Below are 20,370 nucleotides of genomic sequence, written 5' to 3'. Positions count from 1 at the left end.
GAGAGAGACAGAAGGGGGTGCAGGAAGGGGTAAGCTACGGGACGGTGTTGGCTCATAACTCTGGGTGATAGTATCGTACCGCTCAACCCCAGGATTTACGGCTCCCCCCCCCTCCCCTGCATCACCTTGCTTATTTTACCTCCAATAATTCTGTAGCATGACTCACGCGTCCCTCCCGTGGGAAAACTCGCTTATTATGCACACTGCGGTTACATATGTCTATTATATATATATATATACATACATGCAAGATGCAAACCACAATAGTGTCGATAATAACATTCCTTTCATTTGGATTATCTAGGAACGATTGGAAGGTGGGGCTAGGGTGTCAAGCTCGATCCTGCAAGCTCATCTAAGACAGTACATCCAGGTGCACTCACACATCGTCTCTCTCGTTACTAGACCTGCTCTCTCGTTATTCTTTTAATATCGTTTTAATGTCGTTTTCACACTTTCTTGCAGGAAATTTGCCCCTACATTTTTTCCAATTTAATTTGTTAGCTGACGCGAAGGTCACGTAGACCTGCTGATGGTCTTAGGGAATACTTTGTAATGATCCTCTGAACATGTTTATGAAGAATTATAGCATATGATCTTATAGCATATGATCCTGGTTGATCAGTCCAGCAACCAGGAGGCCTGGTCGACGACCGGGCCGCGGGGACGCTAAGCCCCGGAAGCACCTCAAGGTAACCTAAGGTAATATGAAACATTTGTATTTGTTTATAAATTTATACAAATTAAATTATATTGGACATTTATCCCTGGTTGATCGCTATGTGAGGAGTCTGGCAGCTGGGGACACTACGGCGCAAGTGTTAATATTTCGCCAACCAGGGAATTAAGCGCCTAATTTCTCCCAGCATTAATTCCTGAGCTGCTGGCGCTGAACGCCCGTCAGATTTATCAAAGTAATTTCATGTGCAAGTGGAAAATGTAGAAAAAAATATTAACGCAGTCGCGAAGCGTTGAAGCGGGGACTTGTGCAGCCGTTGTTGCTCCTGCTCGTTATTTAGGCCCAGATGTTAACGTGAGTGTGCGTGCGTGCGTGCTCATCTAGTTGTGCTTGCGGGGTTTGAGCCGTGTCTCTGGTCCCGCCTCTCAACTGGTGAACAGATTCCTGAGCCTATTGGGCTCTATCATATGTACATTTGAAACTGTGTATGGAGTCAGCCTCCACCACATCACTTCCTAATGCATTCCATTTACTAACTACACTGACACTGAGTGTGTGTGTGTGTGTGTGTGTGTGTGTGTGTGTGTGTGTGTGTGTGTGTGTGTGTGTGTGTGTGTGTGTGTGTGTGTGTGTGTGTGTGTGTGTACTCACTTATTTCTACTCACCTATTTGTGCCTACAGGATCGAACCCTAGCTCATGGACCCTGCTTTTCTAGCCGTTGGTTGTCTAATGCAATGAATCCTGGAATATTTCCCTCTCATTCCTGCTTTTTAAAGTTATGAATGGAGTTTGTCTCTACAACCTTCTCCTTTAGGTCATTCCATTTACTCACTAACCTTACGCTAAAAGAAAACTTCCGAACATCTTTATGACACATCTGAGACTCAAGCTTCCATCGGTGCCCCTTTGTTCTGTTGATATTCATTGTAAAAAAAAATCCTCTGTTTCCACCATGTCAATCCCTCTAAGTATTTTATTCGTCTGTATCATGTCCCCTCCTCTCCCTGCTCCTTTCTAACATCGTCAGGTTTAATTCCTTCAGTCTCTCCTCGTACCTCATCCCTCGCAACTATGGAACGAGTCTCATTGGAAATTTCTGCATCTTTTCGAGCTTCCTTATGTGTTTTTTTAGATGGGGCGCCAAGATGAGGCGGCATACTCTAAGACTGGCCTCACATAAGCGGTATACAGTGATCTAAAAGCCTCCTTATTCAAGTTTCTAAAGGATTCTAAATCCCCATCTTCGGGAATTCACCGAAGTGGGGATTTCCATTAGTTGTGAGTTCGTCAAAATATTCGACTAGCATTAATATGCAATAAAGGGCACTAACGAGATATATTTAGATTAGCAAATATGGGATCTAGTAAAGATTTGGTTATCCTGTTGTTATTTACACTAACTGCTTTAAAGTTAATGGGGATTAATGCTATATTACGAATGTATTAGGGCAACAATTTATTGATGATAAATTCTCCACAAAGAAAAATAAGAGATTCAGCTTTACCGATTCATGACTGAACCATTCGTGACCAAACGTAAATAACAGGACACTGGAATCATGCTTAACATGAACAGAACTCAGAAACTGCCACAACTACAGCCCAACTTTATATATGTATTGACAACATTATAGACGCGCACATACTACGAACACACTTACAATTCTTTGTCATATAAACTATATATTTTCATTCTTTCCTTTCATTAAGCATCATTTGCCTCTCGAATTTTCCTCTTTTGCCCAATGTTTGCAGCAATATAGAGACGATGGTACCTACTACTAGTTCAATTTCATCTTTGTTGCCTTCTAATTTAGCTGCAATGATTGTTAAATGATGAGTTATATACACGTGAGATGGCATTCATATACAAGTGACCCTGAACCCTTCACTCTGTGCAGCGAGCGGGTTATTGATGAGTGTTGTGACGTTACTCCTGGTGGCCGTGTAGCCAAAGTTTTCATATGCTTCAAAAACAGACCTTTCATTACGTAAAACTTATCCTATTTATTTTTATGTGTGTGTGTTTTCGTACCGGTAGATACTTATAGTGATTCTAATTATCTTAGTGTAGAGATCAGTCATATACCCTGAGAGTGATAGAGAATGTACCGTTTGTGTAAAGCCTTAACACCGCTGCTGCAGTGTGTTATGTTGACAGGTTAACCGAGTCTGCAGCTCAGACGAAGCTTATGAGACTAAGTTTTAGACAGAGGAGACAGTTCTTTCAAGTGCGACTACTTTTTAAAAGAGCAATATTCTCATTCGCCCTCTTAGTGATGAGTGAGTGTGTGTGTGTGTGTGTGTGTGTGTGTGTGTGTGTGTGTGTGTGTGTGTGTGTGTGTGTGTGTGTGTGTGTGTGTGTGTGTGTGTGTGTGTGTGTGTGTATGGTCCTAGTGTGGAGGGACTCAGATAAGTTGGGAAGTCAGTGATAGGCAGGTTAAAAAAAAATTCACAGAGGAGTAGATGAGAAGATGACTTGCGACTCGTGTTGACCTGCTCAGGGCACTACCTTCCTATAAAACATGTTTATATGTACCTTGCTAGTTACCCTACTAGGGGAGCCGGTCAGCCGAGCGGACAGCACGCTGGGCTTATGATCCTGTGGTCATGGGTTCGATCCCAGGCGCCGGCGAGAAACATTGGGCAGAGTTTCTTTCACCCTATGCTCCTGTTACCTAGCAGTAAAATAGGTACCTGGGTGTTAGTCAGCTGTCACGGGCTGCTTCCTGGGGGTGGAGGCCTGGTCGAGGACCGGGCCGCGGGGACACTAAAGCCCCGAAATCATCTCAAGATAACCATCTCAAGATATACCCTCAGAATGGTTCGTTCTTGGGCTGGAAAGTTCTTTGTTTTAAGATTTTTAAGACTTGGTTTCCGGCGGTCTTGAGGGAATATTATAGCAGGTTTTTTTTTTCTACCACAGACGTGGCCACACATTTACAATGCTAACCAGCATATATACATTTTCTTCTGTCCTCCATGGACAGGGCTAGAGAAGTGTTAAACATATAGTTCAAGGGTTTATTGAACACTCAACCACAGACGGTGATTCGGTGCTTTTAAAGTGCTAAGCTAACCTACATACGTAAATACATAGATACACAGATTTACTTGTTTAGTGAGAAGATGCGAGAGGAATGTGGGGGCAATCTTCCTGTGCCCAGCTGTCCCTCCGTACTCGGGCCTCGAACCCAGGAGGATATCTTGTGAGGCTTCAGGATGAGAGAGCTATCCGTTACTCCACACTAACGTTTCATATGTTAATTTTTTTTTTTACTAAAACAAATAATATACAAATGTGTGTTTGTGTATTAGCAACAATCGCTGGTCTATTGATGGTTTAAAATAAAGAATATCCGAACACTGCTGGAGACGGTCTCTGTAACGCTCCCGTAACGCACTCGACGGAGAATCACACCCTCATTATCTCCAGCAGTATATAATGAGGGTGTGTGACGGTGGTGAGACGAGGCGGGGAACACTCAACACCTGTTGCACTCAAGTGTCTCCGCTCTTATTGTAAGTCTTACGTGAACATAACATATATTGTCTCCTTATACTATAGGCTGTACGGTACAGGTGTAACTCGAGCAATAACATGGCACTATGGCAGTTGCACCGTGACAGGGTGAGCGTTGCTGTAGCATGCACGACTCTCACTATACTGAGGACACTACTAATACTGTATTATGTCAGGCTGCACCGTGACGAGCCTATACAACATGCTCGTCTATCATGCTCATGACCGGTGATTGTCACGTGACCTCAGGCGTGACGTAACGTCACCTACAATAAAAGTCGTGTAACCATTTTCTTTTTCTCCAAATTATAGTTCATTTCTTGATAAATGAATTTAGCCAAAACGCTTACTCTCAATAAACCCATGTAACGTCCTTAAGGTAACTACCAGCTATCCTGGATGCATGCGTGATACTACTGTGGAAATGTTTTTATATGTACATAGTTTGTCATTTTAGAGCATGTAGTCACTGGCCAACCTTGGATGGATTATGAGTACATCATCGAGAACACGCGAGTGGATAATCCACACATTCAGATCCAGTTCAAAAGCAGATATTAGAAAGAAAACAATTTTATTGTCAAAAGAGTGAACAATGGAAATTCTAGAAGAAGTGAACTTATGGAGGCAGACTCCATACACAGCTTTAAATGTAGATATAACAGAGCCCAACCTGCTCTGGAGTCTATACACCAGTCGATTAAGGATTTTTTTATTATTATTATTTTCTACCATAGGCCACACATTAACAATGCTAAGCAGCATATATACATTTTCTTCTGTCCTCCATGGACAGGGTTAGAGATATGTTAAACATATAGTTCAGGGATTTATTGAACAATCAACCACTCAACCCGTTCTCGCAAATTTAATAAGTCAATATTGACTTATTAAATATGTGCATAGGTGACATACTTAACATAATAGATACCCCTAAAAAGATTCATAGAAAACACCGACCTTACCTAACCTTGTTAGTATCTTAAGATAAGCATCTTATTGCTTCGTAATTACAATTATTACCTAACCTATAATAGGTATAGGTTAAGTAATAATTGTAATTACGAAGCAATAAGATGCTTATCTTAAGATACTAACAAGGTTAGGTAAGGTCGGTGTTTTCTATGAATCTTTTTAGGGGTATCTATTATGTTAAGTATGTCACCTATGCACATATTTAATAAGTCAATATTGACTTATTAAATTTGCGAGAACGGGTTGCCACAGGTGATTGTAGTGTTTTTAAAATGCTAGGCTAAGCTACATACGTAAATACATAGATACACAGATTAAGGATTGAGAGGCGGAACCCAAAAGCCGTGGTTCATCCCCTACAAATACAACCAGGTAAATACAGCACCCTCACCTCCTGACCCACAGAACCCTCACCTCAAAATATTTCAGGAGAGCGCTACAAGATCATCAACGTGGAGACCGGAGTTGAGAGATGAAAGCCGGAAGTAACACTGGAAGATACAATAGTGGGTTAGAAACGCCAGGAACAATTTGCAACAAAATCAAGAAGACCAGACTTAATATCACCCTGGCTGTTGTATGAGGCTCCAAAGGTGCTTTGTCACCTGTAAAGTGAAATTGTAAATAAAATATTTGAGACTGGAAACACTTCAAAATTCTGGGAAAAGGCGAACGTATTCCCAATATTAAAGAAAGGGTAAGGCAGGAGGCACTAAATTTCAGACTACTGTTAGTGACAAGTATTTCATGTAAAGTGCTGGAAATAGTACTCAGGCTGAGAGTAACTGAATACCTGGTGAGGATAAGAATTGCAACAAATCGGCAGCAAGGATCTGGAAGGGGGAAGTCGTGCCTGACAAACTTAAGTTTTGTTGCAAATTCACTAAAATAAGACAAAAAAAGGAAGGCTGGGTAGACTATATTTTCTTAAATTGTGAAAAAAAGCCTACGATGCTGTTTTTCGTGGAAGTCTGGTGTTTAAAAGGGAGAAGCAAGCTGGGAAAGACACTCGAGTAAAGACCTGCTTGAAGGACAGAAAACAGATTCAGTCAGAGATGATGTTTCGAGGTGGAGGAATGTAACAAGTGGAGTATCTCAAGTGTTGGTCCTGGGACCCCTATTGTTCTTTATTTATATAAATGAACTTCCCGAGGGAGTGAGCTCGAACTTGCCAATGTTTGCGGACGACACAAAGCTAATAAATAATATAAAAAGCGAGGACTGCAAAAAGTTACAAGACGACCTTGACAAACTTCAGGAGTGGACAAACAAAAGATTGCTCAAATTCAATCCCAACAAGGTAATGAAAATGGGAAAGGGACAGAGGAGACCAGGAGGTATCTACACTATAAGGGAAAGGTAATTAAAGCAGTAGGAAAGAAAAACCATTTGGGAGTGAATATAACTGCAACACACTCCAGCGGCACACACACAAACAGGGCACCATCAGCAGCATATGGGAAGTTGGCATATATAAGATCATCACTTGGAAGCCTAAATCAGGACTCCTTCAAGGAGTCTTTGTTAGACTTCACAGCCTTTGTTAGATTAACACCTATGCAACATATGCAACACCGGCCTGATATTCGTACCGTGTGACGCATGAAACCAAAATTTAAAACGTAAACCAGTTTGCAGCAAAATTAGTGCCGAAGCTAAGAGGGCTAAGCAATAAGAATCATTTAAAGGAACTGGACCTCACAACCATAAGGGAAGAAGAGAGAGAATATGATCGTAACATACAAGATATTGAAGGGAATAGACAAGATGGAAAAAGAACAGCCTCTTTAATGTGAGATAAAGTATGATAAGAAGCAATTACTGGAAGCTGGAAACGCAAACGAGTTAAATAAATGTAAGGAAATTCTCGTACCCTCTGCGGGAGGTCAGCACGTGGAACACACTGAGAGAAGAAGTTGTGGAAGCCACCTCCACCCACAACTTTAAGGCCAGATTCGACAAAGAGTTCGAAAACCAGTTAATTCTAACGCAATTCTTAATTCTGTTGCGTTAATGCTAACGCAACAGATACAACAGACAGGTAGCAGTCCCAGATCCACAGCCTCGTGGCCATAGTTAAACAGGCTGCTGCTGTTGCTGTTGCTGCTGCTGTTGCTGCTGCTGCTGTTGCTGCTGTAGCTGCTGCTGCTGCTGATGCTGCTGTTGCTGTTACTGTTGCTGCTGCTGCTGTTGCTGCTGTTACTGCTGCTGTTACTGCTGCTGCTGCTACTGTTGCTGCTGCTACTATTGCTGCTGCTGCTGCTGCCACTGCCTAGTAGTACAAGTATACTCGTCTTACACTGAGACAATCACTTATGTTACGTCAACACCGTACATACGTCTTACTCGTCACTAGTCTTTCCGGCAATCAGTTATCTCGCTTGATATGTTACGGTAATTGGTACCTGCTGTGGCCGCCCTGTGGCCGCCGTTCACCTGCTGTGGCCCTCCTGTGGCCACCGTTCACCTGCTGTGGCCGCTCTGTGAGCACCGTTCACCTGCTGTGGCCGCCCTGTGGCCACCGTTCACCTGCTGTGGCCGCCATGTGGCCACCGTTCACCTGCTGTGGCCCTCCTGTGGCCACCGTTCACCTGCTGTGGCCGTCATGTGGCCACCGTTCACCTGCTGTGGCCGCCATGTGGCCACTGTTCACCTGCTGTGGCCGCCGTGTGGCCGCCGTTCACCTGCTGTGGCCCTCCTGTGGCCACCGTTCACCTGCTGTGGCCGCTCTGTGAGCACCGTTCACCTGCTGTGGCCGCCATGTGGCCACCGTTCACCTGCTGTGGCCGCCCTGTGAGCACCGTTCACCTGCTGTGGCCGCCATGTGGCCACCGTTCACCTGCTGTGGCCCTCCTGTGGCCACCGTTCACCTGCTGTGGCCGCCATGTGGCCACCGTTCACCTGCTGTGGCCGCCGTTCACCTACTGTGGCCGCTGGGCAGCTGCTGTGGTAATAGCTCCATCCTTTTCAAGTGAATAAAAAATTCCAGCAAATAATATGTGCAGGGGGGTGGGCGTGTGCCGGGGGTGGGCGTGTGCAGGGGGTGGGCGTGTGCCGGGGGTGGGCGTGTGCAGGGGGTGGGCGTGTGCCGGGGGTGGGCGTGTGCAGGGGGTGGGCGTGTGCAGGGGGGGTGGCGTGTGCAGGGAGGTGGGCGTGTGCAGGGAGGTGGGCGTGTGCAGGGAGGTGGGCGTGTGCAGGGAGGTGGGCGTGTGCAGGGGGTGGGCGTGTGCAGGGGGTGGGCGTGTGCAGGGGGTGGGCGTGTGCAGGGGGGGGGTGGCGTGTGCAGGGAGGTGGGCGTGTGCAGGGAGGTGGGCGTGTGCAGGGAGGTGGGCGTGTGCAAGGGGTGGGCGTGTGCAGGGGGTGGGCGTGTGCAGGGGGTGGGCGTGTGCAGGGGATGGGCATGTGCAGGGGGGTGGGCGTGTGCAGGGGGTGGGCATGTGCAGGGGGTGGGCGTGTGCAGGGAGTGGGCGTGTGCAGGGGGTGGGCGTGTGCAGGGGGTGGGCGTGTGCAGGGGGTGGGCGTGTGCAGGGAGGTGGGCGTGTGCAGGGGGTGGGCGTGTGCAGGGGGTGAGCGTGTGCAGGGGGTGGGCGTGTGCAGGGGGTGGGCATGTGCAGGGGGGTGGCGTGTGCAGGGGGTGGGCGTGTGCAGGGGGTGGGCGTGTGCAGGGGGTGGGCGTGTGCAGGGGTGGGCGTGTGCAGGGGGTGGGCGTGTGCAGGGAGGTGGGCGTGTGCAGGGGGTGGGCGTGTGCAGGGAGGTGGGCGTGTGCAGGGAGGTGGGCGTGTGCAGGGGGTGGGCGTGTGCAGGGAGGTGGGCGTGTGCAGGGAGGTGGGCGTGTGCAGGGAGGTGGGCGTGTGCAGGGAGGTGGGCGTGTGCAGGGGGTGGGCGTGTGCAGGGGGTGGGCGTGTGCAAGGGATCAATAACAAGGTTACTGACACGAAGACAAATGAAGACAGGCATTGTCCCACCGTCAGCCAATTAGACCATGTATTGACACAAGAGACCAATTGCCTCAGTGGGGTTATAAGGGTCTAGTTCCCTCCCATCCCTCTGTTTTTCTGCCCTAATAGGTTTCAGGTACCTAGATAGGGAGACCGACCAAACACTACACACAACCCATGCAGGGTCAACACTCAGATGTGCTGCCCCGCCCGCCAATCTCAGACTTCATTATCAAAATAAAACTATACCAAGTTCAAAGACATATAACATACCACTCACAAACTGGGTGGCTGGTAGACCATTTAGGTGGCTGGTAGACCATCTAGGTGGCTGGTAGACCATCTAGGTGGCTGGGGGATCTCCTGGGTGGCTGGGGGGATCTCCTGGGTGGCTGGGGGGATCTCCTGGATGGCTGGGGGATCTCCTGGGTGGCTGGGGGATCTCCTGGGTGGCTGGTGGATCTTCTGGGAGGCTGGGGGATCTCCTGGGTGGCTGGGGGATCTCCTTGGTGGCTGGGGGATCTCCTGGGTGGCTGGGGGATCTCCTGGGTGGCTGGGGGATCTCCTTGGTGGCTGGGGGATCTCCTGGGTGGCTGGGGGATCTCCTGGGTGGCTGGGGGATCTCCAGGGTGGCTGGTGGATCTTCTGGGAGGCTGGGGGATCTCCTGGGTGGCTGGGGGATCTCCTGGGTGGCTGGGGGATCTCCTGGGTGGCTGGGGGATCTCCTGGGTGGCTGGGGGATCTCCTGGGTGGCTGGTGGATCTCCTGGGAGGCTGGGGGATCTCCTGGGTGGCTGGTGGATCTCCTGGGTGGCTAGGAGGGATCTCCTGGGTGGCTGGGGGATCTCCTGGGTGGCTGGGGGATCTCCTGGGTGGCTGGGGGATCTCCTGGGTGGCTGGGGGATCTCCTGGGTGGCTGGGGGATCTCCTGGGTGGCTGGGGGATCTTCTGGGTGGCTGGGGGGATCTCCTGGGTGGCTGGGGGATCTTCTGGGTGACTGGGGGATCTCCTGGGTGGCTGGTGGATCTCCTGGGAGGCTGGGGGATCTCCTGGGTGGCTGGTGGATCTCCTGGGTGGCTAGGAGGGATCTCCTGGGTGGCTGGGGGATCTTCTGGGTGGCTGGAGGATCTCCTGGGTGGCTGGGGGATCTCCTGGGAGGCTGGGGGGGATCTCCTGGGTGGCTGGGGGAGCACCGTGCCGTTGGCCTCCTGGGAGCCAGACCGGCAAGTTTATGACAAATCATCTCTAAACGTAGTGTGCATCGATGGCTGTTCCCCCGCACACTGCCTGAGCAGCAGTAGCAGTATCAGCACAGCAGCACAGCAGTAGGAACAGTAGCAGCAGCAGTAGTAGCAGCAGCACAGCAGCAGTAGCAGTATCAGCACAGCAGCACAGCAGTAGGAACAGTAGCAGCAGTAGCAGCAGCAGCAGCAGTATTGTCAGCATGTTTGAGCGGTTACCTTCCTGTAGTTACTGGAAGCGAGATGTAGCTCTCCACTCCCGTCTTCTAGTTATCACGTTCCTTGTGTGTGTCTGTTCTGCTCTCTCTTATCTCCACATTTGCACTACATTGCGTCTGTTGGGATTGAACTCCAGAAGCCATTTATCTGCTAAACCCTGCAAGTTTAGGTCGTCTCGTACTAGCCATCACTCTCCTCATCCTTACTCCTCACACATCACGCAAATATTAACCAAGGAACTTATGTATTCAGGCCGGTCATCCATAGAGGAGGACAAGCAAGACTCGCTTTCCTACTTCCCTGCATGCTGACATTTCCTGTCGCTACGACACACCGACAGTGTGCGAACGTGTAAATTGACCTATGTGCGTGCGAGCGTTGCACGTCCGGGCAGGGTGGTCTGTGCTTGCGAGCGTGCGAGCGTTGCACGCGCGTGTGTGTGTGTGTGCTTCACGAGCCAAGGATGATAAGGAGGGTTCGTTTACACATAAATCTTGCGCGGTGTTTGCTCAAGGGAGGCGAGCAGGACAACACCACACAGCCGCCACGCCCTCTCCCGCACACCAGGGAGGGGGGGGGAGGGGAAGGAGGAGGACGACGTGTAAGGAGAATGTATTAGCTTTTGTAAAAGCTGCAGTAGTAATAATATTTATAGCAGCAGTAACGGTAACAACAGCAACGGTAGCAGCAGCAGCAACGGTAACAACAACAACGGTCGTAAAATCAGCAATAATAGTAGCAACTACAATAGCATCAACTGCAGCAGCAGCAGCAGCACTAGTAGCATCAGATGTAACAGTAACACAAGCTGCAGCAGAACCACCTGCGGTTACAGCAGAATAGAACGGCCAGTACTGCCGTCAGTAGAAGCAGAGACTCAACCCCCGGTGGGATGGTGGGTGCAGAGGTGTTGTGTAACACCAGCACCTTAAAATTGTCAGCCACACTTCCGTGAAAATAAACATTCTATAACTCGGTCGATGAAGCTTGGGCTTCACAAGCCTGGGGTCCACGGTTCGAGTCTCCAAGACCTCGGGTGAATGGAAAGTAGCACCTTCGCCATTGATTGATAAAGATTAAGCCACCACAAGAGGTGGCACGGGCATGAGTAGCCCGTAAGTGGTAGATTTTTTGGAGTGAATGTGGTTCGTCCCCAAAGAATCACAAATTAAAACCAAAGAAAGCCATGCAGATTCGACTTCACAACGTAGAAGAGGAGAAACGGAAACCGACAGAGAGGACAGAAATGTATTGTTTTAAAGGAGGAACGGTTGGACCAGAGGACCGGGCTGTAGGCTGGAGAGACTGACGAACCAGAGAGTGTCGGGAACCACCACTCCTCCAGTGTACGTTCGGTACGGCGTAAACAAAAAAGTGCGGCGAGAAATGTCACTGAATTACATGAGGAGTTAGAAAGACGGGGCGTGGGATCTGGTGTTCGACCTCTGATGAACATTTAGGCGAGTCCATCTCGGTCTCTCTCTCTCTCTCTCACACACACACACACACACTCACACACACACACACACACACAGTAACCCCACTTCAGAGTAAGTAACCTCAAATAATTCAGAGTAAACGGGGCGGATCTAGCTATATGGAGCACAAGAGGTGTCCACCACAACACACCACTGCCGCCCCTCTTGGCCTTCCTCGTGTTGGTCATTATTACTGCTCTTCCTCCTCTATCTTCCTCACCCCCTTCTCTTGTTCCTTACTCTATACTTATTTATCGTATTATCATCACTGAATTATTAATAATATTGCACTGATCCAGGCACAAATTTGAAATGCGGTAAAAATGCCAACCAAACCTTAGGAATAGTCAAATGAATCTAATTTCAAGACAAACAAGGTGGTGATCAACTGAGCAAATTCCTGGTGAGCCGCCAGGTGGACTATAAGGAGACCTCACCTTCACACATTGTCTTGGAGAAAGTACAACGTAGTGCACAAAAATCCTCACAGAACTAAGTCGACTCTCAATACCCAGGAAAGGCTGAGAGCTACATAACATGGCACATTGGATATTGGTCCAACCACATTTATAAAAGGTCATATGCTACGCATACAAAGTGTTGCACCTTGGCTTCAAGCTCAACAAGGCACAATGTAGGACAGAAAACGGCAAATAATTTTTCACCCATGGGGTTATTAACCTATGGAATCCCCTGCCCGCCGAAGCCGCAAATGTCAAGACATTACTACAGCTCAAAATCCAGTTGGAAAAACAACATCTGTTATGATCATCACTTGCTCCTGTGACCACAAGTGTGATGGTACGGTTAATTACTTGCAACAACTGCATGCAGCACTCAGGGTTGGAGATGTGTCACGTCACCGGCAATCAGTACATACAGTTAACGTATGCGAGAGCAAACGGCGATATTCTCTGTATTTTGGTGGGCGAGCGTTTGACACGGGCCAATAATCTCCCACAGTGATGATAAAGTAATCTCCCGTCACTGGATCGTAGCCTTGCTCCAACGAGCGAAGCGTTATAGAGCTATAAACACGACGGAATCACACCCTATTTTATAATCTGATGTCAGGGTTGTAGAGCAGCAATACCCGGAACCTGTACCCAAGGAGGGAATGTAGGAGGGAATGTAGGAGGGAATGTAGGAGGGAATGTAGGAGGGAATGTAGGAGGGAATGAGTGATGCGCGAGCAGTACCTATAGCAGGATTGATGGGTAGCGTCTGTTGGTTTATTCAGTCAACTTATTTCTAATACTCGGGGCTTTTGTTACGTTAATCAAAAACGTCACTTTACCAAAACTAAACATCATAACACAGCAGAAATCGTTTCGCACGGAACTATTATACCTTGGACGCCACTGGAATATTTTACCCCATTTGGTAAAAATATCTGATATATCTCCTTAAATATTATTTCAGTAATCGAATATTTGAAGTAGTCACGAATCTCCCCTGAGCTGAGGGCGCCCTGAACAAGGGTACTGCGGAAAATGTGGGTAACATCCAGAAGTTATCCCCGCAGGCTCGGAACTGTGTGGATGATTGCACTCTTAAGATTTACAGGTGACATGAAAGAGAACGTAAGTCACATTAATGAAACTTTTAAAACCATTTTATCATGTGGACGACGTTGGCAAGTTACCGTCGCCCAATAAAAAGCGTAAAAGATGGCCGTCTTACGCAGGCACCACATGTACCCCTTGAGCTCAGGCGCCACATGTACCCCTTGAGCTCAGGCGCCACATGTACCCCTTGAGCTCAGGCGCCACATGTACCCCTTGAGCTCAGGCGCCACATGTGCCCCTTGAGCTCAGGCGCCACATGTACCCCTTGAGCTCAGGCGCCACATGTACCCCTTGAGCTCAGGCGCCACATGTACCCCTTGAGCTCAGGCGCCACATGTACCCCTTGAGCTCAGGCGCCACATGTGCCCCTTGAGCTCAGGCGCCACATGTACCCCTTGAGCTCAGGCGCCACATGTGCCCCTTGAGCTCAGGCGCCACATGTACCCCTTGAGCTCAGGCGCCACATGTGCCCCTTGAGCTCAGGCGCCACAAGAAAAACTTGACAAATAACTCATCGATAAATTTATTAGTCGAAGATTGATGAATATATGTCTAGTAAACTTTTGAAATATGTTACAGGTAGTCAGTCAGGGAGTACAGTGGAGGAGGCAGAGAGCAGACAGTCAGGGTGTACGGGGGAGGAGGCAGAGAGCAGACACTCAGGGTGTACGGGGGAGGAGGCAGAGAGCAGACAGTCAGGCTGTACGGTGGAGGAGGCAGAGTGCAGACACTCAGGGTGTACGGGGGAGGAGGCAGAGTGCAGACACTCAGGGTGTACGGGGGAGGAGGCAGAGAGCAGACACTCAGGGTGTACGGAGGAGGAGGCAGAGAGCAGACACTCAGGGTGTACGGGGGAGGAGGCAGAGCACACTGGCACCGTGCGTCAGGCCCCGCGGGGTGATGCTCAACCTGTAAATCGTTCCTCCTTGACAAAAACCACATGAGCGGGAGAGCTCCGGACCACTGCCACACCGGGAGCAGCCGCACCACACACGTTTTGGCCCGCTCACTCCCCTCCTCCTCCATCTTCATCCACCCCCTTCCTCGCTCATTATACATATACATATATATATTATATATATATATATATATATATATATATATATATATATATATATATATATATATATATATATAAAATCAGCACATTCTCCTGCTTTTGTACTTTTTCTATGAGGACGATCGTACAAATATCGACGTAATGGACAAATAGTACAAGTGGGTACTATTCATTTTATAGAGTCCAGGAAAAAAACTAAAATCCGAACCCATATTCGCTGGCCAAGTTCAGCACATGTGTGCTATAATTGGCCTCAGCGTGTATTAGGCCTAAGATGGCTAGATTATATACGAGATTATATAGACTATAATAGTGATCCTTCCCGTCGTCTTCCCCCCCATTCCTTACCCTTCCAGCGTCGGGCTCACGGACTCCAGAACAAGGTGTGACAGACAGAGAAAAATTAAGCCATTATTCGCAGAGGAAACTCTTAATTTTCTTTAAAAAGTTTTCAGGTAAGCTTGTTGTTACCTATCTGAAACAGGGAGGAAAGGGGGAGGGAGGAAAGGGGAGAGAGGAAAGGGGAGGGAGGAAAGGGGAGGGGGGGGGGGGAAAGAGGAGAGAGGAAATAGGAACATAAGAACATATATAAATAAAGTGTTATTGGCTCATGAGGGCCACTTTATATCAACCCAAATTCACTATATAGTATTATATAATCCCCTGTGTTGGGTGAATCCCTTTTCATAATACCAAAATTAAAGGTAAGAAGGAAGGAAGAAAGTAAAGAAGGGTAAAGAAGGGTAAAGAAGGAAGCCAAACTGTCAGTGGCAGGGCCGGCCTGATGGTTGATCTGGTTGATCAGTCCAGCAACCAGGAGGCCTGGTCGACGACCGGGCCGCTGGGACGCTAAGCCCCGGAAGCACCTCAAGGTAACCTCAAGGTAACCTATGGTCCGTCTACCCCAATACAGTTCACACGTTAATATTTCCGCCTCTATCTCCACCCTCTTGACTCATTGTTACACATTATGTATATGTTAAGTTCTTCAAAGGCAACATTCACTGAAAATGTAACGAGCTTTACCTACATCAGAGGCAGTCCATTATAATACAACCAGTACTCACCTAGTTATTCACCAGGAAGCAGCCCGTGACAGTTGACTAACTCCCAGGTACCTATTTACTGCTAGGTAACAGGGGCATTAGGGTGAAAGAAACTCTGCCCATTGTTTCCCGCCAGCGCCCGGGATGGAACCCAGGACCATAGGATCACGCGTCCAACGTGCTGTCCGCTCGGCCCCTACCCCTCCAGGCACGCACACACTGCGTGTGTGCGTGCGTGTGTGCGTATGTGTGCGTGTGTGCGTATGTGTGCGCGTGTGTGCGTGCGTGCGTGCGTGTCCTGGCTTGGTGGAGGTAATCCCAGGTGGCGAAGCCGTAGAGAGTTTCCGAGGAATCATAAAAAATAGATTCTCGTTTCTGGATGGTTGGTGTCAATTAGCGAGGGAGCCTGGTGCGTCACGCAGGCTGTCAGACACGGAGGCTGTCAGACACGGAGGCTGTCAGACACAGAGGCTGTCAGACACGGAGGCTGTCAGACACGGAGGCTGTCAGACACGGAGGCTGTCAGACACGCAGGCTGTCAGACACGCAGACTGTCAGACACGCAGGCTGTCAGACACGGAGGCTGTCAGACACGGAGGCTGTCAGACACGGAGGCTGTCAGACACGGAGGCTGTCAGACACGCAGGCTGTCAGACACGGAGGCTGTCAGACACGGAGACTGTCAGACACGGAGACTGTCAGACACGGAGGCTGTCAGGCACGGAGACTGTCAGACACGGAGACTGTCAGACACGGAGACTGTCAGACACGGAGGCTGTCAGACACGGAGACTGTCTGACACGGAGGCTGTCAGGCACGGAGGCAGGAAAGATATATTAGGGAGACACGAGACCAGGAAGTAGGGACAGCGAGATTAACACAAGCAATAATATGAAGCTTGTAGTTTAGAAAGGAAGGAGATAAGGAAATTGAAAGAGAAACAGGTACACGAAAAAGAGACAAATAAGTCAAATACAAGATGGGGAAAGAGGGAAGATGAGAGGCAGACAGGCAGGGAGACGGGAATGGACTGTAAGGTAAGTTAGTTTAGTTCATTTATTATACAAACCCATCTTGTGGGCGGTAGTGGAAAGGGTTACAGAGGCACATAATGGGCTCAGGGACTGAACCCCACAATTCATTTAGCTAAGCAAGGGAGCAGGTCGGCCGAGCGGACAGCACACTGGACTTGTGATCCTGTGGTCCCCGGTTCGATCCCGGGCGCCGGCGAGAAACAATGGCAGAATTTCTTTCACCCTATGCCCCTGTTACCTAGCAGTAAAATAGGTACCTGGGTGTTAGTCAGCTATCACGGGCTGCTTCCTGGAGGGTGGAGGCCTGGTCGAGGACCGGGCCGCGGGGACACTAAAGCCCCGAAATCATCTCAAGATAACCTCAAGCAAGTTACAATCTTGATGAACTAGTTACAAAATTCAGTATAAGTCGTCACATCAACAATGGATTCGAGATCGACCACAAGTACAGTAAGGTAAGCAGGTAGAGATTTGTTGTTTTAGATTCAGCTACTCAGAACATAAAGTTTCAAGTAGCACGGGCTATAGTGAGCCCGTAACAGGTAGAGACTGACACACACACAGACAGGCATCCGTACGAGGACGAGGGAGGTGAAGTGGAGCCAGACAGGTTAACTCTTCCACTGGGGTTCCTTCAGATAATCGACCTGCCTCACTAAACCTCATTCACATACTTGATAAACCAAGATTTAACTGCATGGGATTGAAGTTTACATTTGCTCTTGCCATTGAGTTGCTTGTTGCTTGTTGCAGCCTCAAACACGAGCACACGAGTCTATACCTCAACAGACTAGGGGTCAGATTCACGAAAGCACTTACGCAAACACTTACGAACGTGTACATCTTTCCTCAATTTTTGACGGCTTTTGTTACATTTATTAAACAGTTTACAAGCATGAAAACTTCCCAATCAACTGTTGTTATTGTTAAAAACAGCCTCCTGGTGCTTTGGAGCTCATTAACTGTTTAATAATTGGAAACAAAGCCGCCAAAGATTGAGAAAAGATGTACAGGTTCGTAAGTGCTTGCGTAAGTGCTTTCGTGAATCTGACCCAAGATCATTTTATACTCATTTTGCGCAAACCATTTTCATTATTATTATTTTGTACGTTATGTGATATCCTGTTGTTCGTGATAACTTGTTTGTGAAATTCCATTATGGGCAGGAGCACCGTGGCTGGTGGAGATGGACAGTTGGTCACGCTGATCTGGAGTTGAGGAGTACACAGGGTCCTCATCCTTAACCCAACTGTGTAAAACCCGAAGCAAAAATAAGGAAGGAAAAACACTTCCTTTTTCCTTGAAGCTTAACATCAGATTACACCTGAACACCCCCCCCCACCCCTGAACACCCTCCCCCCCCCACCCCTGAACACCCCCCCCCACCTCAGAACACACACCCCACCCCTGAACACACTCCCACCCCACCCATACAATCGACCATTTCATCCCTCCTGCGGCCCCAGATTTCCCCGAGGGGCTCAGCATATTTTCCTCACAAAGCAAGATGGCTGTCCCACACAGGGAGTCCTCTCGTCCCTTCCCCACTTTTTTTCCTCTTTTTCCTCATAGAGAAGCACCAGATGGGCCCTCCTGGCCCCCCTCCCCTCCCTCGGCCCCTAGTTCCTCAGCCCCAGCTGCGCCCTCCCGCCAACCCCCCCCCAGAACACCAGAAGTGAACACCCCACAACTCACAAACTGCCTCTAGGGGTACCCTTATACAATGCAGACTGAGAACAGTTAAGAAGAACAGTCTCTAGAAAGGTCAAAAAATACCCAAAACGTCTTTAATTTCGACTTTATTTGCGTCAATTACTATTTTTTTCTTACTGTAATGTTCCCGATGAATGTCAAATGTGAATAAATATAATTTTACCAGGAAATAAGCTAATTTTATGAGGAAATAACGCGAAAATAAGCGGTGGGTGACGGCAGGAATTCAACGAAGTGAACAGATCGTCGACTTCCTCTGTCGTCACCCGCCGCCTATTTTCACATTATTTCCTGATAAATTAAGCTTATTTTTCCAGTAAAATTACATTTAACATTCATCACCAATATTATAGTAAGAAAATATGTTGAATTTTTTTACTTGCGTACATCTAAGATAATTGGTGTAATTCAAGACGGAAGCAGCAACAGCAAAGTGCAAATATTTTGACCGACCAAATGGGCAGTCCTTCCACCGCTGTTTACTTTAACCAGTGTCCCTGACAGTCCAGACTGTGTCCCTGACAGTCCAGACTGTGTCCCTGACAGTCCAGACTGTGTCCCTGACAGGCCAGACTGTGTCCCTGACAGGCCAGACTGTGTCCCTGACAGGCCAGACTGTGTCCCTGACAGGCCAGACTGTGTCCCTGACAGGCCAGACTGTGTCCCTGACAGATGAAGCTGTGTCACTAGCAGATGACACCCAGGTTCTGCTTCATTAAGATCGACTAACACTAATTATGACGCACGCAGCCAGCCCCGTCACTGACGCACGCAGCCAGCCCCGTCACTGACGCACGCAGCCAGCCCCGTCACTGACGCACGCAGCCAGCCCCGTCACTGACGCACGCAGCCAGCCCCGTCACTGACGCACGCAGCCAGCCCCGTCACTGACGCACGCAGCCAGCCCCGTCACTGACGCACGCAGCCAGCCCCGTCACTGACGCACGCAGCCAGCCCCGTCACTGACGCACGCAGCCAGCCCCGTCACTGACGCACGCAGCCAGCCCCGTCACTGACGCACGCAGCCAGCCCCGTCACTGACGCACGCAGCCAGCCCCGTCACTGACGCACGCAGCCAGCCCCGTTTCAACACCATTAGCACCAATAAAGACTCAAAATAACACTGTTTTTTGTACTTTTGAACTTTCAGAACAAAACCCCGGTCCCTGGGATATATGTCTCGTTGGTCTCTTACACACACACACACACACACACACACACTCACACTCACACTCACACTCACACTCTTGCGCTTGTTGCTCTTCTTATATGCTGTTATACCCTTCTTGACTAGTTGTTGCTGCCTCCTCCCTCTCCTTTCTCCTCCTCTGTCACCACTCTCCCTCTCCCTCTTACCCCCTCTCTTTTCTTTGAACTAAGACCAGGATTCATCAAGTAAGTCATTGAGGTTCTTAATGAAACTGCAACCAAGATCTGCTATCCTGCCTAAGCTCAGTTCTAGCCTGTCCCGGCTAGGTAAAGCATGCAATTTTTCCTTAACATTGAAAAGTCAAACTTCATTCCCAAAAATGTAATTTTCATTTCTGAACATTAGGTTTTTGCCACTCACCTGTATGGCTGTCCGATATACAATATGCTGTCTGGGTATCGTCATTGTCTGTGTTTTCTCTGCTGTAAATGGAACCTACCATTTACAGCAGAGAAATCTCTCCTTACCCAGGTAGAAATTCCCCTATGCAGTCATCAACATAGGTTTGAGCTTCAGGAATCAGGTGTAGTAGATCCCTGAAATAGACATTCGACAACACAGGGCCAATCACACTACCCTGTGGAACGTTGGTACCAATTGATCGATTTTAGATTCAGCTCCATTGACGACTACTCTTAAGAGTCCGTTCTTGAAGGTAGTCTTTGAATAGCTTTGAAATGGAGCCT

General features: G+C 48.5%; 2 protein-coding genes across 2 annotated transcripts; both read right to left on the bottom strand.

Annotated features, from left to right (window-relative positions):
- Positions 1–8,145: 8,145 nt before the first annotated feature.
- Positions 8,146–9,135, bottom strand: LOC123744926 (uncharacterized). Its single transcript, XM_045725145.2, has one exon. The coding sequence runs from the start codon at positions 9,133–9,135 to the stop codon at positions 8,146–8,148; it is 990 nt and encodes a 329-aa protein (XP_045581101.2).
- A 324-nt stretch (positions 9,136–9,459) lies between these two features.
- On the bottom strand, positions 9,460–20,089 carry LOC138353377 (uncharacterized). Its single transcript, XM_069306380.1, has 3 exons — positions 20,045–20,089; positions 19,700–19,849; positions 9,460–10,323 (listed from the first exon to the last, which is right to left on the bottom strand). Exons 1-3 carry the CDS (start codon positions 20,087–20,089, stop codon positions 9,460–9,462), a joined length of 1,059 nt encoding a protein of 352 aa, XP_069162481.1.
- Positions 20,090–20,370: the final 281 nt, after the last annotated feature.

The sequence above is a fragment of the Procambarus clarkii genome, chromosome 57 (assembly GCF_040958095.1).
Source record: "Procambarus clarkii isolate CNS0578487 chromosome 57, FALCON_Pclarkii_2.0, whole genome shotgun sequence".
NCBI lineage: Eukaryota > Metazoa > Arthropoda > Malacostraca > Decapoda > Cambaridae > Procambarus > Procambarus clarkii.
The sequence above is the reverse complement of the archived record's forward strand: the minus strand, read 5'-3'. Positions and strand labels throughout refer to the sequence as shown.

What these genes read in the sequence shown, in the direction of transcription:
- LOC123744926 (XM_045725145.2), bottom strand. Translation starts at nt 9,135, where the DNA reads ATGCCTGTCTTCATTTGTCTTCGTGTCAGTAACCTTGTTATTGATCCC.
- LOC138353377 (XM_069306380.1), bottom strand. Translation starts at nt 20,089, where the DNA reads ATGACGATACCCAGACAGCATATTGTATATCGGACAGCCATACAG. An exon ending in TATATCGGACAGCCATACAG is followed by an intron (nt 19,850 to 20,044) that starts GTGAGTGGCAAA and finishes TCCTGGTCTTAG; the next exon opens with TTCAAAGAAAAGAGAGGGGG. An exon ending in GTGTGAGTGTGAGTGTGAGT is followed by an intron (nt 10,324 to 19,699) that starts GTGAGTGTGTGT and finishes TCTGGCTCCCAG; the next exon opens with GAGGCCAACGGCACGGTGCT.